General features: G+C 57.9%; 1 protein-coding gene across 3 annotated transcripts; it reads right to left on the bottom strand.

The window, feature by feature from the left end:
• Positions 1-379: 379 nt before the first annotated feature.
• On the bottom strand, positions 380-17112 carry LOC132229924 (UL-16 binding protein 5-like). 3 transcript variants are annotated; one of them, XM_059686574.1, is made up of 4 exons: positions 14941-15064; positions 14247-14495; positions 13754-14017; positions 380-724 (listed from the first exon to the last, which is right to left on the bottom strand). In XM_059686574.1, exons 1-4 carry the CDS (start codon positions 15017-15019, stop codon positions 618-620), a joined length of 699 nt encoding a protein of 232 aa, XP_059542557.1. In that variant the 5' UTR covers positions 15020-15064; the 3' UTR covers positions 380-617. The 3 variants fall into 3 exon arrangements, with proteins under 3 accessions (XP_059542557.1, XP_059542555.1, XP_059542556.1); XM_059686572.1 differs by having other exon boundaries at positions 380-745; positions 14941-15060; XM_059686573.1 differs by lacking the exons at positions 380-724; positions 14941-15064 and adding exons at positions 12589-13095; positions 17005-17112.
• Positions 17113-22560: the final 5448 nt, after the last annotated feature.

Raw genomic sequence — 22560 nt, forward strand, 5'->3', positions numbered from 1 at the left:
TGCCTTACACGCCATTCCCTCAGCCTTGACACAGTACTTGCCATGCCTGCCCTGGCGAACAGTGACTCCACACGAGATGGTCAGAAGTGCCCCAAAGCCCACTCTGCTCCTGTTCTAAACACTGGCTCTTGGCCCGCCACGCTGAGTCAGGGCAGGGCTTATATCACAGCCGAACTTTAAAAAAAAAAATACAACTTATTCTGTTGTATTTCTACATTTCAGTCTTTATAATTAATAAGGGGAATGACGACTATCAACCTATCAGGGCTTCTCAATTTCACTCCCTAATACTCTTTACCTCAACACAACAATGGTCCATTTCTCTCATTGGGTGTACCATTTAATAACGCGGATTTTGTAATCAAAGGAAACATGATAATTTCAGAAGAAACATCAAAAGTGCTTTATTCAAAGTACTGTCCACCGCTAGCTACACATTTCCCCCATCTTTCAGGTAATTTGTGGATACCGTCCCAATAGAACTTTTCTTGTTTTGAGGCAAACCATTCAGAGACCCAATTTTCCACTCTTCATACGTTTTGAAGTGCTGCTCAGGAAGTGCGTGTGCCATCGATCAGTACCTGTCATGGTACCTGTAATTATGCCCTCAGTTCCTGTTACTTAAAGGCCCAGCCTAAGATGCCAACTACGATTGCACAGGTGAGGATCACAGGGAGGACCGAAGTGATGGGCATGTTGGTTGCGGCCTTGGGCGGGACTGTGGCTGTGGCAGTGGTTGGTGCAGCTGTAATGGAAACATGAGAGTGACAACCGTGCAGAACCCAGTTCCATGGAGATGCCCCTCAGCCCCTGCTGTCCCAGGTCATCCTATTGTGCAGTTTCTACCCTCCACGTGTGGGAGCCACAGTGACAGAGCCTGGGGTTGGAGCAAAGAGAGGAGATGGGCCCTGGCCCCTTGGGGCTCACACAGCTAATGGGGGAAGCAAGGGTTACAATAATCACTCCTGCTGGGACCAATAGCGCCGCAGCACAGCCACAGGGCGGCAGCACCCAGCTACCGGCCTGGCTGGACACTGACTTGGCTGCTCACTGACACCCTGTGTGTTTACATTTGCAGGGAAGCAGGCAGCCCACTCCTGCCGCTGCCTCACCTTTAGGCTAAGAAAGGCCCGCTCCTCCCTCCGGAATCGAAACCTCTGGGGGATGAATGACCCCAGCGATGGCCCAGCACCCACTCCGTGTCACTGTCACAGCCCTTCCCAGTCATCACAGCCCGTTCCTCAGCTGCAGTGCCCGGCCCCACCCACCGCCACTCCTCACCTGTCACCCCCTGAGGACCACCTGATGTTATCCTATCTGAAATGGGGGCAAGATCTCAGTTGCCCCCTGTCAATAGCTCCCTTGCCCTACCTGTCTTCCTCTAAAAACTTTGCATTTAAAAAGTATATATTTGATTGACTTCAGAGAGGGAATAGAGATAGAAACATCAATGATGATGAAGAATCATTGATTGGCTGTCTCCTGCACATTCCAAACTGGGTATGGAAACCTCTCCCTTCCCCTCACCTGTGGCAGCACCGCTCAGAGGGAAGGAGGAGGAGCGGGAGGTGGGGTACCATGGGATGGTGGGGTGCAGAGGGCAACATTGGGTCTGGCGTTTGGCATTTGTTCCTTCTGCACCCGCCTGGCGACCTTCACCTCCTCTCCTGACCCCGCAGGGGCCTCAGGGCCCAGATCGGCCCCTGATCGCCCACCAGGCCTAGGGATCCCATCGTGCATGAATTTTGTGCACCAGGCCTCTAGTGTCTCAATAAAAATAGAAAAAGAAAGAAAACAAATGCAGGGGGATTGATCCTGACACCAGAAACGTTGCACCAGCAGGATGCAGCTCACACCCATGGCTTCACGGGGTGTCCCTGGTGGGCCTCTTGGGGCAAAGAATCCAGTCTACAGAATGGAGGCCTCCCTGTGGGTCCCACATCCTCTCACATTCACTCCAGCCTGAACCCACAGGCCAAATAGAACCACTTATACCTGGAAGGGCTTGTGAAATGGACAGTGATTCAGCGGCTTGGCTGGGCTGGGCGGGGCTTGGCTGGGGGAGGAGCAGTGACTCTGGAGGGCAGTGGCTTCGGTGAGTCTGGGGAAGTTGCCTGGATTGCTGGGTGTGACCTTCTGGCAAAGCTGATGGGAAGGGAGAGCAGTGGGGGTGTTAGAGGAGCTGGGGTATCCAGTAACCGATCCTCTGTGAACATCCCCAGTCCACAGGACGACCCTGGGCTGGGGCCCTCTTCCCAGGGAGGGCGGGGACCCCTTGACCTTTCCCTCCACCCCAGTCTCCTCACATACTACTTGTGGTCTCATTTCCTTTTATTTTTTTTTTAATTTTTAGAGAGGGAGATCAATAGAAACATCGATGAGAGAGAAACATCGATCAGCTGCCTTCTGCACACCCCCTACTGGGGGATGTGCCCACAACCAAGGTACATGCCCTTGACCGGAATCGAACCTGGGACCCTTGAGTCCTCAGGCTGACACTCTATCCACTGAGCAAAACTGGTTAGGGCTGCAGTTCTTGCTTAGGCCTTGTCATGGGCTGAGCTGTGTCCCCCCAGTTGAAGCCCTAAGCACCTCAGGGTGTGGCTGTATTTGGAGATGGTTCAGGGTCAATGAAGGTCACTAGGTGGACCCTATTCCAACAGGATGGGTGTCCCTATAAGAAGAGATTAGGACACACACACACACACAGAGGTACGACCAGTTGAGGACACAGGGCGGCAACAGCCAACTGCAAGTGCAGGCGAGAGGCCTCAGGGAAACCAGCCCTGCAGACACCTTCATCTCAGACTTCTAGCTTCCAGACTGTGAGGCCATACACGTCTGCTGTTGGAGGCCCCGCCTGTATATTTGCTCCGGGGGCTGAGCTGACTACTGCGGCCTGGAGACACTGCTTTCGCTGGGCGGGCCAGCTGGTGACAGTGGCGCTAGGCTCTCAGAATCCTGGATCATGCTCCTTGGGGATCTGCAGGGACTGCCGGGGCCCAGCCCACTCAGGGGAGCCGAGAGAGCCCCATATCCTGGAATGCTCCCCAACTTCCTCGGACCCACACATTGGCTCTTCCAGCTCCAGGGGGAGTCTGACACCATCAGAGGTTCCTGCCCAACATCAGTCCTTGGGGCTGTTGAAGGAAGAACCCAGAGGACACTCTGCTCCCTCCCCCTCCTCCTTCCAGGTCACCTAGTCTCCCTGGTGAGACCTGGAGCCCATCATCTGGGCAGGTTCAGAACCTGCACACCTGCTGCTGCTGGGTCTCCGCTGGCCGCCCTCCCTCACCCTCACCTCATCCAGCTCTAGTCACTCTCCCCTCTGGGCACCCCAGACAGTCCTGGGCCGCCAGAGCCAGGCCCCACACCCTCTTGGGTCCCTGGCTGTTCCCACTACAAAAGCCATAAAGATGAGGGAGGCCAGTGTCCCCCAAAACTGCTGGCCCATGCTCCCTCCCAGAGTGCTTTATAAACATAGATTCCCAGGCCCAACCCAGACCCACCCAGACCCACCGGATGGAAGTGTGCAGGCCTGGAGGCCAGGAGTCTGTGCTCTTAATAATTCCCCAGGTGATGCCTGTGGCCAGGCAACCTTGGGAGGTTCTGGGACAGTAGTGGCCGCCTCCCTGGGCACAGGAATGACCAGGGAGAGGTCTCTCTGAAGCTGCCTGTCTGATCCCAGGGTCACCCTCTCCTCCCACCCAAGATGAGACTTGAATGTAGTCACGTGGTTTTGGAGCAAGAATGAACCACACCCCCTCGTGGGCCCTGGTTTCCACCTTAAGCAGCAGTAGCAGGAAAAGCATTCACTGAGCACCTACTGTGTGCCAGGTGCTGTGCCAACCACATTGGAGCCTGTTGCCCGCCATCCAGCCCACCCAGAAGCTGGTAAAGGGCTCCACTGTTAGCGGGGAGATCCAGGTTTCAGAGCTGAGTCAGTTGTCTAGTGTTACCCTCTGGTGACGGCCTGGCCAGGACCCACCCCATCTACCTGACCCCAAGGCAGGACTCAACCGCCCCCCTGGTGAGTGTTAGGTGTCACCCTTAACCTGTCAGTCGGGAGGCACTGAGGAAGCCAGGGTAGTCCTGGTCTGTGTGTGATCTCGGTCAGGTTTATCAACCCTTCTGAGGATCAGATTGCCATCCTGTCCAGTTCACGAGGGTGGTGGACTGGACCCTCTCTAGTGGGTGACCAACCCACAGATGATCGCATGCGATTCTTACTCCCACCACCAGGTGGCAGAGAGTCATTTCTTGCTGGGGTCCAACCCTAGCAGGTCCAGGGGTCCCCAAAGGTGTGGACGGAGTCGGCGAAGAAGGAATGACGCGGAGACAGCGTTCAGTTGATCAGCAGCCTAGCCAGGATCTCCAGCCAAGTTCTTGTTCGATTCTCTCACTAGGTTCTCCAGCCAGATTCGGTCGCCAGGTTCTTCAGCCAGGTTCTCTCGCTAGGTTCTGTCTCTAGGTTCTGTGGCCAGTTTCTGTCCAGGATCTTTTGCCATGTTCTCTCCAGCGAAGTTCTTCTGTCTCTAGGTTCCGTGTAGGTTCTGTGTCTAGGTTCTCTGTCAAGGCTCTGTCTTCTAAGTTCTGTCTCCTGTTGTCTTGTTACATCTGTATTTATACCAGTTGATTCCAATCCTATCAATCTCTATTCCAAAGGTTAGGGCATTTCTTATCTCCATTCCAGGGAGTTAAGATTATGTAGTTTAAGCGTGATTGTTCGTAGTTAAAGTGATTAACTACCCGCCTGGCACTTAGTTAAGGGGTTTTATTCCCTCCCTAACTTCAGGGGAAAATCCCTACCCGGGGAAACAACCTTTCTCAGAGAGGTGACCTTGGTTAAAACACATAGTGCCAAGAAGGTGAGCAAACATATTAAGAACAGTATGCCATATATGCCAGGTCCCTTGAAACAGCAAGGATGGGCCGGCTCCCGGCAATTTCTTTGGCCAATGATTCCAGGAAGGCAGCAGACATTGAGCTTGTCACTAAGGTCACCTTCACGTGGGCAGCAGTGCAACACACATCTGCAGAAGCCTGCTTGCTGCGGCTTAGCTGGAGATGCAGAGTCTGGGAGACGCACCCTGACCCCAGGGAGTGGGGCCCAGCCCTGGGAGACGGGAACAGGGAGACACAAAGACCCACACAGGGAGCCAGTGGTATTTCTTTACAATAAGCAGTTTTTGTCCCATTTACTTGTTTGTAAAATCATTTGAAAAAGGAGCCGAAACCGGTTTGGCTCAGTGGATAGAGCGTCGGCCTGTGGACTGAAAGGTCCTGGGTTCGATTCTGGTCAAGGGCATGTACCTGGGTTGCGGGCACATCCCCAATAGGAGATGTGCAGGAGGCAGCTGATTGATGTTTCTCTCTCATCGATGTTTCTAACTCTCTCTATCTCTCTCCCTTCCTCTCTGTAAAAAATCAATAAAATATATTAAAAAAATAACTGACTGTTGGATGAACAAAGGACTGGAATTTAAAAAAAAAAAAAAGAAAAAGAAAAAAAAAAAGAAAGAAAAAGGAGAAGTCCCTTCTGGCAGATCAGCACTGTGCTAGGGCCCCCCAGGGTCCCTGTGCCGGAGGACGGAGTACAACAGCCCTCCCTGCCACCGGCCTCCGGGCTCCCCTGGGCTCTCTCTCCCAGGAAGGCTCAGAGCAGCTTCCGGTCTGTCCTGTCCAGAGGCCTGTGTGGGGCAGGGCAGGGTAGGGCAGGGCAGGAAACAGCCTTGGCAGCAGCCCCAGAGCCCTGGGAGCGGGCTGAGACCCAGAGGGTGTGCACAGGTGTTAGATGCAGTTAGAAAGGGAAAGGAGCCCGGGCCTGAGGGGCAGGACAGACATCCTCAGGGCAGGGCAGCCTCCTCCGCAGGGCAGGCCTGCCATGCAGCACCCACCTCTGCCTTCCTGATAGGGGAGCATGAAAAGGGGAGTCCCACTCAGGCTGGGGCTGTGCAGGGGGTGGCCTGGCCAAAGGCTGCAGACCCCACGTGACCCTCGTCAAGGCTCCCTAGCCTGTGGTGTCAGGACGGAGGCTCTGCTGTTGTGGGATTTCCCCCAGGATCGGGGATGGAGTTCTAGGGGCAGCGGAGCCAGCAGGCTGCTGTCACAGAAACAGCAGAACGGAAGATCTGCACATATGCACACACGCCCTAACACATGCAGCTCACATGCACACTCAAACACGCAGACATGCAAAGCACAACATACATGCACACGTGCACACACACAGCAACATATACACACAATGCGCACACAACCACACACAGACATATCAGCGCAAACTCTACCCACACCAACACATATGCACACATATACGTGTTTGCACGCATACACATGCCTTCATCAGCCAAGGCCAGCTCTAGGCTCTATTTCCTGCCTCATTGCACTGGCTTCCTTACGTGTGTGCTTTGTACTTGAACTGAAAGGACAGTCACACACAGAGGTCTCCTACCTGTTCTCTGCAGAGCGTTCATGTCAGGTGCTTCCAGGGACCTGACATTCTTTGTGTTGCTCAGAGCCCTGGTTACCTCCTGATGCTGGTGCTGGCAAGAGAGCGGGTGGGGCTGCATGCTCAAGGGCATCCCAAGGTCACCAGGAAGGAGGGGCAGTGAGAAGCAGGGGCGCTGGGCATTGTGAATAGCTGTCAGGAGCCAGTGAGCACCTTTGCCTTTACCCACCAGGAGCCAGAAATCGATTAAATAAAAAAGTGTCTCAAAAGCACAGGTTTTCAACGCCAGTGCCCCTTCAGACAGAGCCCTGCTGGCATTGAGGCTGGACTTGCAGGCTCTGTTGGGCTGGGAGACCAATCCGACCTGGAGGACCAGGTGGGGGAGGAACCCAGTTCCACCCGGGGCATGTGTGCAGGAACGCTGAGGCTCTGTGATGGCCTGGCTATGGCTTGCAGATGGCGCTGGAAGGGAGGGCAGTTCTTGGAGGGGCTGGAGGCCGATTTCTTCTGACGCTGATCACGACCGATGTTGGGGTCACCGTGTAGGTCTGTGTGGAGGGCCCACGCCCGGGCTCGCTCCCAGGGACCTGCAGGGGCTGCTGCTCCTTGGCTGTTTCCTGTGAAAATCCAAGTTCAATGCGGAGTCTGAGGACACCTGGCCTCCGAGGGGCGGCCTGCCTGTGATGGCCAGCTGTCCCCTCCTGAGTCCGCCTCACTCTCTGACTGCCACTGCCCGAGGCTGCAGGGCCTCCTGTTTCCTGGGATGGGCAGCCCTCGCCCCGCAGGCTGCACTGGTGCCTGGGGTGGCTGGAGCACATGAGCACACACTGGACGGCTCTTGATGGTGCCTCTGAGTCCCAGATGCCAGGTTTATTAGGGGAGACCTCCCGGGTGAGCCAATAGAATCACACGCAGCTCACACACCCAGCGGGCGAGCCTTCCTTAGAAGCGATCATCAGGTGCAGACTCCCAGCCACTGGAGGGTCCATGGGTGGAGAGAGAAGCTGGCGGGGGTCGCACTGCAGGCAGCCGCACCCATATGGGGAGAAGTCCCGCAGGGCTCTGAGCATTGCCTGTGCTGCAGCCAGGCTCCAGCATGGGGAGGTCGGACCCCGAGTCCTTATTGCCCACCGGGAGTGGAGGCCCCATTCATATCGGTGTCCAGATGGAGTCCTTATGCAGGTGTCCAGGCTTGTGGTTCTGTGTGCGTTACACGCCATTCCCTCGGTCTTGACACAGTACCTGACATGCCTGCCCTGGCGAACAGTGACTCCACATGAGACGGTCAGAAGTGCCCCAAAGCCCACTCTGCTCCTGTTCTAAACACTGGCTCTTGGCCAGGCACGCTGAGTCAGTGTAGGGCTTATATCAAAGCCAAACTTTCTTTTTTTAAAAAAATTCAGTTTATTCTGTTATATTTCTATATTTCAGTCTTTATAAATTAACTAGAAGCCCGGTGCATAAAAATTTGTGCACTTGGGCGGGGGGTTCCTCAGCCCGGCCTGTGCCCTCTAGCAGTCTGGGACCCCTCAGGAGATAATGACCTGCTGGCTTAGGCCCGCTCCCGGGTGACAGAGGGCAGGCTCAATCCCTAGGTGCAGCCCCTGGTCGGGCTCAGAGCAAGGCTGATTGGGGAGTTGGGGCGCTGCCCCCTGTCATGCACAGAGCAGGGCGGGTTGGGAGGTTGCGATGCCACCCTCAGTCACGCTCAGGGTAGGGCCGATTGGGGGGTTGGGGCACCACCCCCTGTCACACTCAAGGCAGGGTCAATGGGGAGGTTGCGGCGCCACCCCCGGTCACGCACAGAGCAGGGCCAATCAGGGGTTTGGGGAGCTCCCCTCGTCATGCACAGAGCAGGGCGGATCAGGGGGTTGGGGCGCCGTCTTCTCTCACCCACAGAGCAGTGCCGATCAGGGGGTTGGGGTGCTGCCACTGTCACACTCAGGGCAGGACCAATGGGGAGGTTATGGCTCTACCCCATCACACACAGAGCAGGGCCCGTGGGGTTGGGGGGTGGGGGCGCCACACCCTGTCACACACAGAGCTGCAGGGTGATCAGGGGGTTGGGGAGCTCCCCCTATGAGGCACAGAGCAGGGCTGATCAGGGGGTTGAGGTGCTTTCCCCTGTCAGGAACAGAGCAGGGCAGATAGGGAGGTTGTAGCCATGCCCCCTGTCACACACAGAGCTGCAGGGCGATCAGGGGGTTTGGGCGCTGCCCCCTGTCACGCTGATCCTGGTGCCAGGAGGCCTCTCTGCTCCGCTGATCCCGGTGCTGGGAGGCATATTACCCTTTTACTATATAGAATAGAGGCCTGGTGCATGGGTGGGGGCTGGCTGGTTTGCCCTGAAAGGTGTCCTGGATCAGGGTGGGGGGTCCCCACTTGGGTGCCTGGCCAGTCTGGGTGAGGGGCTGAGGGCTGTTTTCAGGCTGAGACTGAAGCTCCCAACCGCTCCTTTTTTTTTTTTTTTTTTAAATTCTGGGCCAGCTTTAGCTCTGAGGCTTGGCTCCAGCTCTGAGGCCTCAGCTACTGAAAGTAGGTATCTGGTTTGTTGAGGTTCTATAATCGAAACTCTGTATCAACTCCAGCTCTGATTTCCTGGCTAGTTGAAAGCAGGTTTCTGGGGTTTTGTTCAGCTTCTATATTTGTTACAATGTTCAAACTGCAGGCTCAGAGGCTGGCAAGGCAGGCGGGGAATGTTGGAGTCCTCCATCACTGAAGCAAGCAAGGCTCATGTTCAGTTTAAGCTGCCTGGCTGCCGGCCGCCATCTTGGCTGGCAGTTAATTTGCATATCGCCCTGATTAGCCAATGGGAAGGGTAGCGGTTGTACGCCAATTACCATGTTTCTCTTTTATTAGATAGGACTAGTGGCCCGGTGCACAAAAATCTGTGCACTCGGGGGGCATCCCTCAGCCCAGCCTGCCCCCTCTAACAGTCTGGGAGCCCTCACAGGATGTCCTACTGATGTCCCTGTGAGGAGCAGGCCTAAGCCGAAGTCTGGCCTCTCTCTGTGGAAGGCAACTGGCCAATCAGGTATATAGATACTTTCTGAAGGTAGCACAGACTCCTTCCTTATTTCTTTCCTCTGCGGTTGGAGAATAGGGGACTAAAAGGTGGACACAGAACTGTGGCCGGGCCTGGGGCTCTTGTAGGCAGCAGAAAGAAGGAGAGGGCTGGGGAAAGTCTAGACATGGTTTTCTTCAATTGTCCTCCCTTCCTCCGGGCCCCTCGCTCTGTTCTCCCCTTGTCGTGGTGGACGCTTGGGCCTTGGACTGACAGGAGCCCAGCGATGGTGGAGTTCAGCCCCCTCACTTCTCAGCTGAACATACAACCGCCTCACATTCCAAGTGGAGCTGTTTTCAAGTGGCTACAGTGCTGGCAATTCATGCCTCCCGGCCTTTCCCCTCTCGGGTTTCCTCCTTGGGTCAGTTGCAAACTTCACCGAGACAGTGAAGCAACTGTGCCCTGGTACTTCTGCACCGGCCCCTGCCAGGGCCCACACCAGGAGGATACCAGCTGAGGTCCCCTCCCTGAACCCAGCGCTCTCCTCCCTGTTCTACCACTGGGGGAAGGGAACAGCTCACCTTCTCTGGACCCTGCCAACCTGGCAGGCTGAGGCACAGGCCACGCAGTGCAGCCTAGGGTGCTGGTGGCTGTGAGCCTTCTCCCGCTCCCTGAAGCGTGGGGCGGGGTTGCAGCAGCTGACAGCCGCCCCTGGGCACTATGCATGGAGATACCACTCTCCACTGAGCCACCGTCTGCCCAGGACCTGTGGGGGTTGGGGTAGCCTCGGGCTCCCACTGGCCCCACTGTAGCCAGACTCAGCTTGGCCGGCCACCCCCACTGCCAGAGGGCTGTGCATGCCCCATGGGCCTCATCGCCCTCATGAATCCCCATCGTCTGGCCATCCCATCCCAGGAAGTGGCCATCCTGATTGCCATAGCTCACTCTCCGTTGCAGTTGGGCCTGCCCAGCAAGCATGTAGGCAGGAGCTGGGCCTCTGAGGGGATGGAGGAGGCATGCCCGGACAGGGCAGAAGTGGGGAACCTGGTGGTGTAAACACAACCCCCCCCCCCACCTTGTGCTGGCCCCTCACTGCGCTCCATTCCCGAACCACTGGGTGCCTCTGCCCAGCACTGTGCTCTCGGGCCTGGGGTGGGGATGAGGGACCTGGAGCTGCGGCCTGAAGGCAGCCCTCGCTGGCCTGAATCACAGTGGTTGATCAGGGAGGGATGCGGGGTGCCAAATTCTGCCTTTCTCTCTCTCTCTCTCTCTCTCTCTCTGTCTCTCTCTCTCTCTCTCCCTCTCTCTCAGAGGGCCCAGTGTCCAGGGTGGGCGGGCGGGGCTCAGGCCCCACTCACCATTGTATTGCTGCCCGCTCTGTTGCTGCTGAGGCTGCGGCGGGGGCTGCTGACCTGGCCCAGGCCCCTGGCCAGCCTCCTGCGCCTGGACCCCAAGCAGCAGCAGAGGTTCCAGCAGCCAAAGCAGCAGCAGTAGCCAGCTGGGGGGCGGCGGCGGTGGTGGCCAGAGTCCCAGCTCCCCTCTGCCATGGCCCAGCCGGGAGCGCCCGGCACAAAGTTCCCAGCTCCCAGCGCCAGCAGCTGAGGACTTCTTAGGTGCCTCCTCCTCCCCACTGCCCTCGCTTCATGAATCGCAAGTTTCCCCAGAGGCAGCGGCTGCAGGACGCAGAGCAGGAGACAGGGGAGCAGGCTGAGTGCGGCTGGGGCTGGACAGAGGGCACCGGGGCAGAGGAGATCTCCCCGGCAGCAGGGGGAGTCGCTGCCCCCTGGGGAGATCTCCTCAGCGAGATCTCCTCAGCGCGCTGGTGCCCTCCATCAAGCCCGAGCCAGAGCCGTGCTTGGCCCACTCCCCTGTCTCTCGCTCTGGGTCCTGCAGCCGTGGCCTCCGCGGAAAACTGGGATTCATGAAGCGTGGACAGCTGGGAGAGCCGGGTGGCTCCAGTGCTCCAGGGTCGCCTCCTGCCTTCCTGGCCCTGGGCTGGATGGCTCCCGCGGGCAGGCGAGGCTCATGCTAAGGCAAGCCATGCCGCCGCTGATCCCCCGCCCACCCCCGAGTCGCACACAGGAATGGGCCCCGTGTCTCTGGTAGAGGGGCAAAGCGATCTTTACCGCTTGCCTTGGCCCCAGCCCCCGCCCCCGCCCACCCCCAGGTTGCACACAGGAGTGGGCCCTGTCTCTCGTAGGCGGGCGAAGCAATCAGCACTGCTTGCCTTATCCCCAGCCCCCGCCCGCCAGCGGATCACACACGGAGTGGGCCCCAGTGTCTCTTGTAGGTGGGCGAAGCGATTGCCACCGCTTGCCTTGGCTCCAGCCCCCACCTGCCCCCGGATGGCACATGGGAGTGGGCCCCCCGTCTCTGGTAGGCAGGGGGGGGGGGAGCGATCGGCACCGCTTGCCTTGGCCCCAACCCCCGCCTACCCCCCCGGGTTGCACACAGGAGTGGGCCCCCTGTTTCTGGTAGGCTGGCGAAGTGATCGGCACTGCTTGCCTTGGCCCCAGCCCCTGCCCACCCCCCAGATCACACACAGGAGTGGGCCCCCTGTTTCTGGTAGGCGGGCAAAGCAATCGGCACCGCTAGCCTTGGCCTGAGCCCCCGCCAGCCTGCAGATCGCACACGGGAGTGGGCCCGTGTCTCCGGTGGGCGGGGAAGGGCTTCGGTGTAGTGATCAGAACCCCTTGCCTTAGCCCCCCTGGCACACAGGGGCCTGGATGGCGGCTTGCGCTGTCCTACCCTGCCTTCAGTATGCAAATTAGCCGCCATCTTTGTTAGCGGTTAACAGCCATCTTAGTTGGCAGTTAATTTGCAGATGGCCCTGATTAGCCAATGGGAAGGGTAGCGGTCGTACACCAATTACCATGTTTCTCTTTTATTAGATAAGAAGATAAGGGGAATGATGACTATCAACCTACCAGGGCTTCTCAATTTCACTCCGTAATACTCTTTACCTCTACACAACAGATGTTCCACTGCACTTGTCCGGTGTACCATTTAGAAGGCGGATTTTGTAATCAAAGAAAACATGATAATTTCAAAAGAAACATCTAAAGTGCTTTATTCAAAGTACTGTCCATCGCTAGCTATACATTTCCCCCATCTTTTTAAAAGATATATTTTATTGATTTTTTACAAAGAGGAAGGGAGAGGGATAGAGAGTTAGGAAAATCCATGAGACAGAAACACCAATCAGTTGCCTCCGGCAGACTCCCTACTGGGGATGTGCCTGCAACCAAGGTACATGCCCTTGACCGGAATCAAACCTGGGACCCTTGAGTCCACAGGATGACACTCTATCTACTGAGCCAAACCGGTCAGGGCCATTTCCCCCATCTTTCAAGTAATAGCTGGATACTGTCCCAATAGAACTTTCCTTGTTTTGAGGTAAACCATTCCTAGACCCAATTTTTACTTCATACGTTTTGAAGTGCTGCTCAGGAAGTGCGTGTGCCATCGATCAGTACCTGTCATGGTACCTGTAATTATGCCCTCAGTTCCTGTTACTTAAAGGCCCAGCCTAAGATGCCAACTACGATTGCACAGGTGAGGATCACAGGGAGGACCGAAGGGATGGGCATGTTGGTTGCGGCCTTGGGCGGGACTGTGGCTATGGCAGTGGTTGGTGCAGCTGTAATGGAAACATGAGAGTGACAACCGTGCAGAACCCAGTTCCATGGAGATGTCCCTCAGCCCCTGCTGTCCCAGGTCATCCTATTGTGCAGTTTCTACCCTCCATGTGTGGCAGCCACAGTGACAGAGGCTGGGGTTGGAGCAAAGAGAGGAGATGGGCCCCGGCCCCTTGGGGCTCACACAGCTAACGGGGGAAGCAAGGGTTACAACAATCACTCCTGCTGGGACAGAGGAGGAGGTGACACCTGAGGAAAATGGCAGAGAATCCTCGCAGGGCTGATGTGAAGTGGTGTTAAGGGATTTCTAGAAGTAGACCAGGAGAGATGAAGACACATGATGCTGAGAAGAGGGAACAGCACAAGGAGAAGTTCTGGAAACAGAACAGTGCCCGCAGGGTTGCAGTCAGCAAGAAATCCCCGGTGAGTGAGTGGTCCAAGGTTATGTGCAGGCAGAGACGTGAGGAAGGGAGAAACCCAAGGAGGGATCGCAGAACATACCTATGGCCCTTATTCTCCAGAAATCCCTCACCGTGGTGGATGGGTCACTTTCTCCAACCACACACAACACACACACACACACACACACACACACACACACACACACAGTGTGAATGTCATTTCAGGGGACCTACAACTTCATTTCCTCTGTAGAGTTACCTTGTGTGCTCAGGGGACACAGAACTTGTTGAAGCCACTTCCTACAGTCTCCAGCTGAGGTCCTAACAAGGAGATCGGTCATAGCTCTGTCACTCGCCAATGTTTGCTTTAACAGTCTGCCTTCACTGTGCAGCACTGTCCAGTGTCCATTCTTTGTGTCAAAGCGGAGAGATATCTGTCCATCCAGTCCAAACTCACAGGATGCAGCGGTGCGTCCATTGGATTCCTGCTCACACATCATGCTGCCCTGCAGGGAGAGAGGACCTGTCCCCAGCACCATGGGGAAGAGGTCAGCCTTGGTCTTGAGAGCCTTTGTCCCCACTGGTGTCCAGCCCTCTGCTCCCCTCTGCTCCCCTGGTCCTGCTCTGTCCTCTGTGTCCTACACTGACTCCCGAGGCTCTTGGGTGGTACCCACTTCCCACATTTGCATAAACACAACTGATCCCTCACCCTGCACCTCTGTTCTGCCTCCACCCTGGTTTTGTAAACGTACCGCTGGTTGCAGGAATCTCTGCTCTAATGTCCAGCAGGGTCTTCTTGAGCTCCTCCACCACGTACTGCAGAGCGTCTCTCTGGTCACTCCAGGCCTGCGTGGCATTCATCTCCAGAACACTGATGAGTGTGACCTTGTGGCCACCACAGGTATAATGAAGAAATGTGTTCCCATTGACCTGGCCTTGAATGTCACACCACGGTTGTCCATTAGGAGTGACTGTGAATGTGTAGCCCAGAGAGGGAGCACCTGTGAGGGAGGAACGCAGGGGCGGGAAGAAAGGTAACTAAGCGCCCCTCCCCCATTCTGGACAGCAAGCGACCCCCTGATGGACTGGCCCGGCGGCCCTTTGGCGGCCCTTTGTCCTGATCGTGTGCAGATGGCAGGGTCTCGGGCTTCCACTTTGCAGAAGCCTTTAGTGAGGCGGGTGGGTGGGGCGGGCTGTCGCGGCTCAGGGTGGAGGAGGGGCTTCGCCCTCTCTCCCATCTTCCTCTCTGTCCCTTCGCCCAGGACTATTTGTGACAAGTCACAGGCTCATTTCCGTCTCTCTCACCTGGACAGAGGCAGCCAGGTATGCAGACACGCCAGGGACTGAAAGGCGCCCGCAGAGATGATCGCAGAGGGGTCTGTGCCCCACCCCCACCGTGGGCTTCGCCCCTCAGCTTTCCTCCTCCCGATTCATTCCCCAACTCACAGCGTGAAGCGGCGGGTTCCCAAAACAGAAGCACGAGCAACAAGACCGGGCTGACACCTTCAGACCCAGACCCCTCCATCTCGATCCTCAGAAAAAGTGCGTATCCACAAAGGAAGTTCCAGCACTGCTACAGTGTGCTGGGGCAACAGTCAGCGGGTAGACATCCCAGCTGGCACCGCCCTATACAGCCCTGCGCTCCAGCCCATTGGCCCAGCCCGCCTTGCGCCACGGCCCATAGGCCCGGCCCGCCTTGCGCCCCTGGCCCATTGGCCCGGCCCGCCTTGCGCCCCGGCTGCCCGGCCCGCCTTGCGCCCCGGCCCATTGGCCCAGCCCGCCTTGCGCCCCGGCCCATTGGCCCAGCCCGCCTTGCGCCCCGGCCCATTGGCCCAGCCCGCCTTGCGCCCCGGCCCATTGGCCCAGCCCGCCTTGCGCCCCGGCCCATTGGCCCAGCCCGCCTTGCGCCCCGCCTCTGCTTCCGCTGATCTGTCCAGCCAGCGGGTAGTTTCAGGTAATACTGGGCGTGGTCGTCACCCGCTTTACTTTGCCCCACCCTTGGCTCCCACCCCACTGCCCATCTCAGCCCACAGATTTGGCCTGGTTTTTCCCCGTTTTGGGATGGAGGGGTGGAGGGGGTGCGAGTGCAGGGTGAGGGGTAGAGACAGGAAGGGAATTTATTCAGTGAAAACAGCTCAATAGTGTCACAGCATTGCTGCCATCCCTCGGTTAAGGCCCCCTCCACTCCTGGGGCTGTAATTCTTGTAATATTTCTAAAACTAAAATTATATATATATATATATATATATATAAAAAAGCAGCCGACGCGGCCACCCTGGGAAAAACAGCTCCAGGAGGGAAAGGCCTCCCCAGGCCCAGCCCAGCTTGGCGGCCGCCGCGGGCTCCCAGGGACTCACCGGTGACGGTGCCGGCAGCAAGCGCAGCCCCTCAGACTCCAAAGCGACCGACCGCTGCTCCCCATCGAGCTCCCAGGCAGACGCAGCTCCTCCGAGTGCGACCTTCAGGCCTCCTCACTTCCAACTCTGCTTCCTGCGCACCCCTCCTTCTGATATAACACTGGCTTGGGGTCACCTTCCCGCTTCCTGTACTATTATTGTGCTTGGGGGGCTTGGCTTCGGCCTCTGGCCAATAGCGCCACAGCACAGCCACAAGGCTGCAGCACACCAGGCCTGGCTGGGCACTGACTTGGCTGCTCACTGACACCCTGTGTGTTTACATTTGCAGGGAAGCAGGCAGCCCACTCCTGCCGCTGCCTCACCTTTAGGCTAAGAAAGGCCCGCTCCTCCCTCCGGAATCGAAACCTCTTGGGGATGAATGACCCCAGCGATGGCCCAGCACACGCTCCGTGTCACTGTCACAGCCCTTCCCAGTCATCACAGCCCGTTCCTCAGCCGCAGTGCCCTGCCCCACCCACCGCCAGTCCTCACCTGTCACCCCCTGAGGACCACCTGATGTTATCCCTTCTGAAATGTGAGCAAGATCTCAAATGCCCCCTGTCAATAGCTCCCTTGCCCTACCTGTCTTCCTCTAAAAACTTTGCATTTATAAATATATATTTGATTGATTTCAGAGAGGGAATAAAGTAAGAACATCAATGGTGATAATCATTGATTAGCTGCCTCCTGCACATTCCAAACTGGGTATTGAAACCTCTCCCTCACTCCTCCCCTGGCCAGGAGGCCCCCGGTGGCACCATGGCACTGAGGGAAGTTGGAGGGCGGGAGGCGAGGAACCATGGGGCGTGGCGGGGCACTGAGGGCAGCCAGCGGGTGGGTGGGGCGTGCTGTCGCGGCTCCTCCCATCTTCCTCCCGGTCCCTTCGCCCAGGACTATTTGTGACAAGTCACAGGCTCATTTCCGTCCCTCTCACCTGGAAAGAGGCAGCCAGCTAAGCGGACACCCCGAGACTGAACGGCGCCCGCAGAGATGATAGCCGAGGGGGTCGGTGGGTCTGTGCCCCACCCGGCGGGAAGGTTCCCCACCCCCACCGTGGGCTCCCTGCTATTCCATCCCTCAGGTTCCCTCGCCCCGATTCCATTCCCCAACTCACAGCGGGGAGCAGCGGGTTCCCAAAGCAGAAGCACGAGCAAGAAGACCGGGCTGACACCTTCTGAACTATAGCCCTCCATCTCGACCCTCAGCAGCAGTGCACGCACCCAGGACAGTAAGGTGGTGAGCGGGTGAGGTTGCCTACTACTGTCAGGCCGAAAAATCGCGCATCTCGTTGGCCCTCCTTTGGCCCCGGCCCACACGACACGCCTGACCCCCATCCCCCCGCCCCCCAAGTCATTAGGCCCGGCCCTGCGTGCGCCTGGACCGCGCCATGCCCCACACTTGCCCCCCGGCCCCACTCCCGTCCCCGGCCGCAGATTTGGCCTGTTTTTCCCCAGTTTTGGGGTGTAAGGGTGGAGGGGGAGGGAGTGCAGGGCGAGGGGGTAGAAACTGGAAGGGAATTTATTCAGTGAAAACACCTCAATGGTGTCACAGCATTGCTGCCATCCCTCGGTTAAGGTCCCCTCCACTCCCGGGACTGTAATTCTTGTAATATTTCACCCCCTCTCCCTGACTCCCACCCCCACCCGGTGGGCCTTACACCACCCAGGGCTCTTCACCCCATGGCCTATCGCCCTATCTAAAGGGCACACACTCCAGGGATAAACTAAACCCGTCATGGGGAGGCGGGGCACGGGGACTGCGGCTGACAACACTGTATTGTGAACTGAGAGTTATTAGGAGGCACATCTGACACTTCATTACGTTACACATTTGAAAGGAATACAATGTTGTGTCCGTTATCCTATCTAATAAAGGCCCAACAACCATAACACGAAACCCCAGACCAGACCGGTCGCTAGGAGGCGCACTGATCACCAGGGGGCAGAGGCTCCACGCAGGAGGGGGAGGGGGAGAGGCGCAGGGAGGCCTGGAGGCCACGCTATGGCCCAGGGATCCCAGGAACCCGAAGCCCAGAGCTTGCTTTCCAATAAATAAAAATAAATCGGAAAAAAAGAAAGCAGCCGACGCGGCCACCCAGGGAAGAACAGCTCCAGGAGGGAAAGGCCTCCCCAGGCCCAGCCCAGCTTGGCGGCCGCCGCGGGCTCCCAGGGACTCACCGGTGACGGTGCCGGCAGCAAGCGCAGCCCCTCAGACTCCAAAGCGACCGACCGCTGCTCCCCATCGAGCTCCCAGGCAGACGCAGCTCCTCCGAGTGCGACCTTCAGGCCTCCTCACTTCCAACTCTGCTCCCCCCTCCCCGCCCCTCCCCCGCTTATATAACACTGGCCACCTTCCTGCTTCCTGCCGGCTGCTTCCTGTACTATTGTGCTTGGGGGCGTGGCTCGGCCTCTGGCCAATAGCGCCGCAGCACAGCCGCAAGGCGGCAGCACCCAGCTACCGGCCTGGCTGGGCACTGACTTGGCTGCTCACTGACACCCTGTGTGTTTACATTTGCAGGGAAGCAGGCAGCCCACTCCTGCCGCTGCCTCACCTTTAGGCTAAGAAAGGCCCGCTCCTCCCTCCGGAATCGAAACCTCTTGGGGATGAATGACCCCAGCGATGGCCCAGCACACGCTCCGTGTCACTGTCACAGCCCTTCCCAGTCATCACAGCCCATTCCTCAGCCGCAGTGCCCTGCCCCACCCCCTGCCAGTCCTCACCTGTCACCCCCTGAGGACCGCCTGATGTTATCCCTTCTGAAATGTGAGCAAGATCTCAAACGCCCCCTGTCAATAGCTCCCTTGCCCTGCCTGTCTTCCTCTAAAAACTTTGTATTTAAAAATATATATTTAGAAATAGAAACATCAATGATGATGGAATCATTGATTGGCTGCCTCCTGCACATTCCAAACTGGGTATGGAAACCTCTCCCTGCCCCTCTTCCTCACTCCTCCCCTGGCCAGCAGGCCCCCAGTGGCAGCAGGACACGATGGAAGGAGGCTGGGGGGGGGGGGGGTAGAGAGGAGGTGGGGAACCATGGGGTAATGGGGCACCAAGGGCAGCCAGCATCTGGCGTCTGACATCTGTTTCTTCTGTACCCGCCTGGCGACCTTCACCTCCTCTCCCGACCCCGCAGGGGCCTCAGGGCCCAGATCGGCCCCTGATCGCCCACCAGGCCTAGGGACCTCATTGTGCATGAATTTCGTGCACCGGGCCTCTAGTGTCTCAATAAAAATAGAAAAAGAAAGAAAACAAATGCAGGGGGATTGATCTTGACACCAGAAATGTTGCACCAGCAGGACGCAGCTCACACCCATGGCTTCACCGGGTGTCCCTGGTGGGCTCCTTGGGGCAAAGAATCCAGTCTACAGAATGGAGGCCTCCCTGTGGGTCCCACATCCTCTCACATTCACTCCAGCCTGAACCCACAGGCCAAATAGAACCACTTATACCTGGAAGGGCTTGTGAAATGGACAGTGATTCAGCGGCTGGGCTGGGCTGGGCGGGGCTGGGCTGGGGGAGGAGCAGTGACTAGGGAGGGGCAGTGGCTTGGGTGAGTCTGGGGAAGTGAGTGCCTGGACTGCGGGGTGTGAACCTCTGGCAAACCTGCTGGGAAGGCCCAGGGGGAGAGCAGGGGGGTGTCAGAGGGTTTGCCTGGGAAAGCGGTGTGAGCAGAGCTGGGGTATCCAGTCACCTGTGGGTCGTGACCCTCCGTGAACATCTCCGGTTCACAGGGCGACCCTGGTCTGGGGCCCTCTTCCCAGGGAGGGCGGGAGCTGTGGGGTGGGGGTTGGGCGTTGGCAGCATTTCTTGCTCGCGCCCCGACCCCCGTGACCCCGCCCCTTAGCCCAACATCACTCCGTAGCCCAAGTCCCCTGTTTCCTGTCCCTGGCCTCGCCTTGCCTGGTACACGGGAGGGGAGCTGAACAGGGCGTGGCGGCACCCACTCTCGGGAGGTTCTGAACCCCCGTGGGCGCCTTGGTCCCGGTCTTTGTGCGCCCCTCGCCCCCCATTCCGCCGCCTTCCGCCCCGCAGGTTCCATTCTGGCTTCACCGCCGAGCTCCGCCCAGGGACAGTCCTGTAGTAGAAGCGGAGCCAGGAGGACCGGACCCAACTGGGTGCCCACAGTCCACACCATGGGGATCTGGAGCCCGAGGGCGACCCAATGTGTCAAGGAGCCGCATCCATAGGGTCCAAGGAGGGAATGAATCCCGAGTGTCGTGCTGCCCCTGCCCCTCCGGGCTGCCCCTCCCCAGGCCGGGCCCTGCTCCTGGGGCGAAGTGCCCAGCATTCCCATCCCTTCTCCTCGGGACCCCAGACCGTTTCCTCCACCCGTCTCCTGGCCACATACTACTTCCGTTCTCCTTCCCAACTTCACAATCATTCCTTCTTTTCTTAAAAGACTCAGGGTTTTCTGCCTCCGCCCCACCGCCGCAGGCTCCGCCCCCCCATGCCCGTTAGGCCGGGAGGAGGAGAAGAAGGCGGTGGTGGCGGGTGGAGGATGGGGCGCTGTTCTGGCTCTGGAGCCGCTGCACAGTTGGGAATCTCCTGCAGCTCATTAATTGTGTGAGTAAAAACCAAGTCACATCCAAAATTCCATCGAACCGGGCACATATGAGCCACAGTTTACTGAAAAAGAGCCAGCAGCAATGGATCGAGAATCCAACAAGGCTGCCTGGCCCAGACCAGCGGGAGGATACCTGGTGAGTATTAGCTGCCACCCTTAGCCTGTCAGTCCGGAGGCCCTGAGGAGCCAGGGTAGTCCTGGGCCGCTGACGACTTGCTGTGAGACCTCGGGCAGCAGGTTTATCACCCTTCTGAGGAGCAGACTGCGTCCCCACCAGTCCATGAGGGTGGCGGCCTGGACGCTAGGTGGTGCTCAGTCCACAGATGGGCACATGCGATTCCAACATTCACCACCAGGGGGGCAGAAGAGCCTTGGCCGCTGACACACCAAGCAGGCAGCACACATTAAGCCTGTCACTAAGGTCACCTTCACGGGTGCACACAGTGGGAAGCAGTAGCAACACACATCTGCGCTGTTCACTGCCTCCCCCTCCATGGAAAAGGCACGGGGTCGTCAGGGGCTTGGGGAGACCAGATAGAGCACCCCCACCAGGAGCAGGAGGCCTCAGTGTTCACCCGACTCCCTAAGGTGGGGAGGAGACAAGGCCTGGGGCCCACAGCCTCAGGGCAGGGGTGGCTCAGCCAGGGGCCCTGGCAGGTGCACTGTGACCACAGAGAGGGTGAGGTGGGTGGCCAGATGGGGAAGTCAGCAGATATTGTGGCCGCATGGGCTCTGCCTGTGTGGTCAGGTAACCGGTTCTCTCCCAGGGAGCCCAGTAGATAGCCCTTCGGTGGTGCCTTCCTCTTTCTGGAACAAACTAGACCCCAGAAGGGAGGACACACACAAAAAAATTTCCCAAAGTGATTCCTTTTCCACACTCAGTGACACCGTGCGCTGTCATTTTAAGTGGAAAGCAACGAACACACACAGACACAGACGCACACATGCACACACCCGGTGTGTGTCCATCACTCTGGGCTTGGACCCCTCACCCCCGTGGAAGTTTCCCCAGACTCCTCCTACCCCCACCCACCCCCTCCTTCCAGCAGGAAGGCCCCCACTCCTGCCAGTTAATCCACATCCATAAGGAACATGGGGTGCCCCGTGTGGGAGGCAAAAGTGGCCTCTGCATTGGGGCTGGGGCCGGAGTCTCTGAGCTCCCCCTGAGTCTCCTCAGACCGGCTGTCCTCACAGACGCCTTCACTTTTGTGCAGCCTGGTGTGTCACCGAACCAAAAGTAGGAGGTTGGGGTCCTGTTGGGGCCGGCTGCAGCCATAACTGAGCTGTCCTTAGATGCCCATGGCCTTGTGGTCATGGCAGTTCTTGCTTAGGCCTTGTCATAGGCTGAGCTGTGTCCCCCAGTTGAAGCCCTGAGCACCTCAGGGTGTGGCTGTATTTGGAGATGGTTCAGGTTCAATGAAGGTCACTAGGTGGACCTATTCCAACAGGATGGGTGTCCCTATAAGAGATTAGGACACACACACACACACACACACACACACACACACACACACACACAGAGGTACGACCAGGTGAGGACACAGGGAGGCAACAGCCAACTGCAAGTGCAGGCGAGAGGCCTCAGGGGAAACCAGCCCTGCAGACACCTTGATCTTGGACTTCTAGCTTCCAGACTGTGAGGCCATAAATGTCTGCTGTTGGAGGCCCCGCCTGTGTATTTGTTCCGGGGGCTGAGCTGACTACTGCGGCCTGAAGACACTGCTTTCACTGGGCGGGCCTGCTGGTGACAGTGGCGCTAGGCTCTCAGAATCCTGAATCGTGCGCCTTGGGGATCTGTAGGGAGTGCCGGGGCCCAACCCAGGCAGGGGAGCTGAGAGAGCCCCCCATCCTGGAAGGTTCCCCGACTTCCTTGGACCCACACATTGGCTCTTCCAGCTCCAGGGGGGGAGTCTGACACCATCAGAGGTTCCTGCCCAACATCAGTCCTCGGGGCTGTTGCAGGAAGAACCCAGAGGACACTCTGCACCCTCCCCTCCTCCTTCCAGGTCACCTAGTCTCCCTGGTGAGACCTGGAGCGCATCACCTGGGCGGGTTCAGAGCCGCACACCTGCTGCTGCTGGGTCTCCGCTGGCCGCCCTCCCT

The sequence above is a fragment of the Myotis daubentonii genome, chromosome 3 (genome assembly GCF_963259705.1).
Source record: "Myotis daubentonii chromosome 3, mMyoDau2.1, whole genome shotgun sequence".
NCBI lineage: Eukaryota > Metazoa > Chordata > Mammalia > Chiroptera > Vespertilionidae > Myotis > Myotis daubentonii.

Coding starts and splice junctions, on each gene's coding strand:
- LOC132229924 (XM_059686572.1), bottom strand. CDS start 15,019: ATGGAGGGGTCTGGGTCTGAAGGTGTCAGCCCGGTCTTGTTGCTCGTG. Junction 14,496..14,940: donor GGAACCCGCCGCTTCACGCT/GTGAGTTGGGGA, acceptor CCTCCCTCACAG/GTGCTCCCTCTCTGGGCTAC. Junction 14,018..14,246: donor AGAGATTCCTGCAACCAGCG/GTACGTTTACAA, acceptor TGCTGGGGACAG/GTCCTCTCTCCCTGCAGGGC.